The sequence below is a fragment of the Batrachochytrium dendrobatidis genome (genome assembly GCF_000203795.2).
Source record: "Batrachochytrium dendrobatidis JAM81 unplaced genomic scaffold BATDEscaffold_12, whole genome shotgun sequence".
In the NCBI taxonomy this organism is placed as follows: domain Eukaryota; kingdom Fungi; phylum Chytridiomycota; class Chytridiomycetes; order Rhizophydiales; genus Batrachochytrium; species Batrachochytrium dendrobatidis.
The window spans coordinates 137,278-143,397 of NW_006281110.1; the positions used below are offsets into that span (position 1 = coordinate 137,278).

Below are 6,120 nucleotides of genomic sequence, written 5' to 3' on the forward strand. Positions count from 1 at the left end.
ATCCCGCTCTAGAAATTCCAGCATGTACTGTACGAATAGACGACAAAAACGCAATCAAGATCGATGTTGAGAATCTCATTTGCAAAGTAGTATAATATAGTGTGAGCCTATTTCGGCTTGTATATCTTTCTATGAAAAGGAATAATGAAAATGGAGCAATGAACTGAGAAGAAGGGAGGGTTTATAAGGCCAAGAGTGACTCGATGTTTTGATGTCGAGGCACTAGCGGCACAACAACACAAGTGTGCACTACAAATATATTCAGTTTTTTAAACACAGATCTACTCCGTCTCACATGGCTACACACTCATGCTTCAAAAATCGACACTAGGTGGCTAAATAACTAGCAATAATGTGCACACAAGATGGCTCAAATGCAGATCTACCACTAAGTGACGCGTCGTAGTTTAAAGCCAAATCAAGATTGCCACATTGCCGACCAATGAGGCGATGAGTTGAGAATATTGGGATACAACCAGTCTTTTTACACGTAGTGGCTAGCGTTTGGCAAACAGTATCTTGTAAATTCAAAAAAATGCGGTTTAAATAAAACCGTATTTCCTAAAATTGAATACAAAGCCGATCAATGAATGGCTTGAATCCAAATACTTGAAATGCTGCTTAAAATTGATGATTTCAAGCTTTTACCATAAAAAACAATGATTAGTTGGAAAGTTTAATAAATAAAAATGAATTCATTGCTATATTTTTGCAAAAGCTTGGTCCATCATTTCTATAGTGTAATGCAATGTTGCTTGTATCTGCAAGCCAACGCTTAACCCAGTTTAATAAAATTAGATTTATTTTGGGAAAACCCTAAAGATTTATTAGAGGAATGCAGCGACTGAAAATGCCACAAGGATAGTCAGAGCAGCTGGTGTTGCATCAAAAGTGGCTGGCGATGCGTTGGCAGTTCCCTTTACAGCAAAGGCAGTTGGACTAGCGGTTCCTGAAGCTGAAGCTGGAGCTGGAGCTGGGCTGTTTTACTGAATTAACAGGAGGCTGAGTAGGTGGCAAGGGAGGAGGCATTGGTGCAGCATTTGGCAGAGGTGCATGACTAGGTTTATGTGACGGGCCTCCTGCAGACTTTGTAGAATTGGTTTTTGGTCGAGTTGGTTTTTTAGATTCGTGGTCTGATTTTCCAGGTTGGTCAGTTTTTGAAGCTTCAGAAGAAGGGGGCTTGGAGCCTTCAGGCTTTTTATCCGATTGTGCAATAACGATTGATATGCTCCATACTGAGAGAATGGCAAGAAGGTACCTCATCGTATAAGAGCGCAGATTGATATTCCTATTAAAGTAATATCCGGTATTATCAAAGATGATCTATTTGGCTGAAACAGTTTTAGAAAGCACAGTATTTAAATCAAAAAGGCTGAGTCGTAAGTATCAAACAACGGACATATTCGAAAGCTATTTATAACACTACGGTAGCAGGGCTACCAATAGGTAAAAATGAGATTGTCGCGTAACAGGGCTCAAGTAACCCAGATGACACAAGGGCGGGGTTACTCAAGAGCTAAGCTATGTGTGGTGTCTACAAGATAGTTTAAGCCAAGGTGACTGCAACAAGACACAACGAATCACTGCATTGTTTTCACTCAACCCTGAATCAGCAGTTGTTTTACAGCCGTGTTCACATAGAACACTAAATAAGGGAGTCAAAGTACATAATAAACAGTTAATCCCATGAAGTGGTTTGTGTCAATTTACACCAATCTTACTGGGCAACATTGTGTCCTCTAGACTCTTTAGCTGGCTGATTTTCTCATGACGATCCATTCCTGTATAAAAACTAGACGAATGTTGGCATCACACCTGTAGTAAACTTGTTTAATTTCCAACTCTCTTTTTTTACAAACATTGGATGGTTGGCATGGAAACAACAGTCACATTTCTGAAATATGCGATCCTAAAATCCGAAATGGCTTTGCATTCTGGTTTAGGATACAATGATGAGTATGTAGACTTGGGAACAGTTGACCCTAGCATCTGAACTGCAACGGATAAATCTGTCGATCGCATGGTTATGCCAAATGAGAATACCCTTAACCCCATTATAATTTGTATGCATTATATGATGGACGTTGTTTGAAAGAGCTGAAAATGTTCAAGTAGGAGAGTACAAATATTCAACCATTGTTTATTCCAGAGCAAGAGGTAGCAGCCGCAAGATAAATACAAAATGTTACATTTTAAAGCCATAAAACTAAAACTAACCCACTTGCCACAGCAACAACCATTTAACAGTAAAAATACAAGAATAAGCTCGGGTACAATATATGTATTATCCTTGAAAATCCATATACATTCCAAATGAAGCAACACTTGCTGTAATATAGTATTTCTGATTGCGCGTCATCTAAGCGAGAATAGCGGCAGTAAGGGCAGCCATAACAGCCAGGAAACTAAACTCGATGGAGTTTGCGCTAGCAGCAATGGGCACATCTTGATCGTAATTGCTGAGTGGAGTAGAGGTAGGAGTAGGAGTAACAATGGCTTCTAGTTTGGTCTGAGGTACACCAGCGGGGGTATAGCTGCCCGTTAGTTCAGGCGTAGGGGTGCTACAGGGAGTGGTGCCATGGCTGACTGCAGCAGTTGGCAATGGTGTCTGGCCATCATAAGCAGTGGCTACAGAAGTGGTAGTAAGAGTGGCCTTTGGAGTTTCGTCTAAACAAGGACTGGTTTCAGACTTGGCCGCCATAGGTTTAGGGGTTTGGGACGAGTGAATTTCATCCGTGCAGGGAGTGGTCGAAACAAGAGCAGGAGTGGAGCTTGGCTTAATATATGTGCCAGACGCGGCCGAAGCAAGTAGGACAGACAGGAAAATAGCAGAGAGTTTCATTGAGACTATAGAAGAGGTTAAAGAAAATACAGACTGGTTTGTTTCTACGATGCTAGAGATCAAGATGTGATAAGAACGAAAGGTCGCTGAGGTTTGTAACTAAGCTGCTGACTACGCTTGTTTGGCTACTTTGCAAGAGATGTTCGATGAGCGGTTTGACTGGATGATGGATCTTGAATGTGTCTTTTTATATCTACAAGGTGGCCGTTTGGAGTAAGTCCGAGTGGTGGCGTCTATAGCAAGATATGCCATTTGAAACCATATTCAAAAGTATGCGTTTGCAAGATCAAGACTAGTGGCTTACCATGACTGTGCTTGTTTAGCCACTAGCCAATCTATTTGTTAACCACTATAATACCGAAAGATAAGTATAGCTTGGTTTAGCAGGCACGAGTTGAGTGGCATTCCCAGCGGCACGGTTGGTGAATCTTGTGTTGAAGCAAGTTTGTCTATCCGCTTGATACAGTTGGATAAACAGTACCAATTCAATATCCAGCTTCCAAAACTTTGTGTCGGTCCACAAAATGGCCATCATGTAGTAACCATATTGTTGTTGATTGCCACCTTTGATGGCGAGGAAACGGCCGTTTTTCAGTCGATTATAATTATGCTGATGGGTGGTGTGAATAAAAGATTGTGTTTAGCAAACAGGGCAAACGAGATTGGCCAATTCCAGTATTGTAAACATTTGTGCTTGGTATTTGAACAGATATTGTTTTCGCTACTAGTGTTGAGATGGTACGATGACTAGATGGTATATATGATTAGACGAGTGGATTAATGTAAAACTTTGCCATCAGATGTAGCTTATCAAACCAGCTACGTTACAGCCCAAAAATATCAGAAATAGGCAATCGATGAAACCGGAAGCTTAATTTAGTGTCCATTAAATGCAATACGAGAAACAATGACCAGACTGGTATTGGATTTGAAAGTGGCATGAGGCGGTGGCGTATTTCAACATGTAACGAAGCAATCCAGTCATGGAAGTTGTCGTGGACCTATTAAAATTCTTAATTCAATGTGCTACTGAATAAGGGCTCGAATCCCTGCATGATGCAACCCGTTAGTTTGTTGCAAAACCGCGAGAAATAATTAATTTCGTCCAAATAGGAACATACCTGAAATTGGGCCGTACGCCGGTTACCGACAAACAACCCATTCACTGCCATATTCACGTAAAACGGAACACTAATGAGTGCCGTGTAATAATGAGCAGCTATAAATAGTAGCAAGGTTTTCTTGAAATCACAGTATCCAGTCTACTTGTAATTCTTATTAGATTCTTGTCCATTCAAAATGAAATTCACTGCTATCATTGTCTCCGTCTTTGTTGCATCTGCTGTTGCATCCAAACACTCCCGCCACAGCTCATCTGTTGCTCCTGTCCCTTATGGCGGTGAAACTCCCAAACCAGTTGCTACCACCACTCCATGCGCCGATGAGACTCCAGTCCCAAAGCCAGTTTCTACTCCTGCTTACCCAGCAAGTGAAAACCCAAAACCAGCTGCCGCCTCTACCCCACATCCCGAAGAAACTCCAGTCCCCACTCCAGTTTCTCCATTGAGTGAGGTTTCCCCTAAGGCTTCCCCTGCCTATGCTGCTGGTGGTGATGTTCCCATCTACTCCTCTAGCAACATTAACAGTCTTTCTGCTGCCGCTGCCGTTGTTGCTATTGCCGCTCTTTTTGTTTAAAACTTTTGTAGCGATCTGTTATAATGCTACAGTATGTTTTTTTCTGCAACGTTTGAGAATAATAAACCTAAATTAGAGATTGTGGTATCGTAAACAGTTGTATTCATGTAAAATGGAACACCAAGAGTGCTCAAGTACATAATAAACAGTTTTATGAAACGATAATTTCCACCAGATTTACCCGAGTACTGTGTTGACTCGACAAAGTTTGACTGATCTTTTGCGCAAAAACCCAAACAAATGTTCAATACAGCGTTTAAATCCCTGTTCCAATGCATTTGGCATCCTTGACATCTTTTGAACCTTTGACTAGTACTGCTATCGTATTTTATAGCAACTACCCCTCCATTTGAAGTGTATTTTAAATTGGGTTCATTGTATTATTTAAATCAAAAAGTGTTGCTTTGAATTAAAAGTCGTCAAACTGATTGACATTCAAATATTCTAGACAATATCATGAGTGTTGAGGCGCTGAAAGCACAAGTTGGGATATTATCAAAATACGATGTGCAATAGCATCATGATTATTACATAATGATTCACAGGCATTCTTATTCTTTCAATCACCATCTGTCATTATTTTGTTTGCTACTAGTTCACTAGTTTGCATTCAATCACATGCATATTATTACAAACACCATTGTGCAATATACATCATTCTTATGATCGTGTTTGTACCAACTCGGATCTGAATGATTACATACACTTTCAACATATTTGATATGGTCTGATCCAGTGACACATTAGTCAATATCTATATGCGAGTTTCCCACTCACTTTTGATTATTGCAATGCGGATCCACAATGTGATTAAACTGGCACTGTGTACCATACTTGAATAAGCTACTGCTAGACCATTGTACACAACTACTGACATATATGCCAAAAACAGATTGTCAATTGCTTCATTTACCACATGATGAAACGGAGCACTCATGATTACAAATGGCATCATAGTATGACCGAAATTGATTTAAAAACATACATGCCATCAATTCGACTGGTCCAGATGATTGATAGTATATCTACTTTTTGAATATTCAAAGTTGATTCATGCTTGGATGAGTTTTTCCTGAAAATATGCAAAGCATGCACACGCTTAATGTAAATCTATCAAAATGATAGGCGTAAGATGGGTGCTCCATGTATGTGCCAAGCACTGAGTTGATGCCGTGAACGGGTTGTTGGTTATTATCAGTTCACCGCCATATTCATATAGAACAAAACACTTGTATCTCAATTACTGCTTTTTGGTTCGAAATAAACAATGGCTAAACACTTGTGCTTTCTTATTAGATATTGGCTTGGATAGGCATTTTCAGCTCTTTCAAACAACGTCCATCATATAATGCATACAAATTATAATGGGGTTAAGGGTATTCTCATTTGGCATAACCATGCGATCGACAGATTTATCCGTTGCAGTTCAGATGCTAGGGTCAACTGTTCCCAAGTCTACATACTCATCACTGTATCCTAAACCAGAATGCAAAGCCATTTCGGATTTTAGGATCGCATATTTCAGAAATGTGACTGTTGTTTCCATGCCAACCATCCAATGTTGAAAAAAAGAGAGTGAAATA

The 6,120-nt window shown here is 40.0% G+C and overlaps 3 protein-coding genes across 3 annotated transcripts; 1 reads left to right on the forward strand and 2 right to left on the reverse strand.

Annotated features, from left to right (window-relative positions):
• Positions 1-939: 939 nt before the first annotated feature.
• On the reverse strand, positions 940-1,263 carry BATDEDRAFT_91223 (uncharacterized protein; the record flags this gene model as incomplete). Its single annotated transcript, XM_006681467.1, has 1 exon — positions 940-1,263. One exon carries the CDS (start codon positions 1,261-1,263, stop codon positions 940-942), a length of 324 nt encoding a protein of 107 aa, XP_006681530.1.
• A 1,096-nt stretch (positions 1,264-2,359) lies between these two features.
• Positions 2,360-2,842, reverse strand: BATDEDRAFT_27094 (uncharacterized protein; the record flags this gene model as incomplete). Its single annotated transcript, XM_006681313.1, has 1 exon — positions 2,360-2,842. One exon carries the CDS (start codon positions 2,840-2,842, stop codon positions 2,360-2,362), a length of 483 nt encoding a protein of 160 aa, XP_006681376.1.
• A 1,278-nt stretch (positions 2,843-4,120) lies between these two features.
• On the forward strand, positions 4,121-4,625 carry BATDEDRAFT_37328 (uncharacterized protein). Its single transcript, XM_006681406.1, has one exon. The coding sequence runs from the start codon at positions 4,142-4,144 to the stop codon at positions 4,535-4,537; it is 396 nt and encodes a 131-aa protein (XP_006681469.1). The 5' UTR covers positions 4,121-4,141; the 3' UTR covers positions 4,538-4,625.
• Positions 4,626-6,120: the final 1,495 nt, after the last annotated feature.

Bases quoted from the DNA above. Each gene is read 5' to 3' on its own strand.
- BATDEDRAFT_37328 (XM_006681406.1), top strand. From the start codon at position 4,142: ATGAAATTCACTGCTATCATTGTCTCCGTCTTTGTTGCATCTGCTGTT.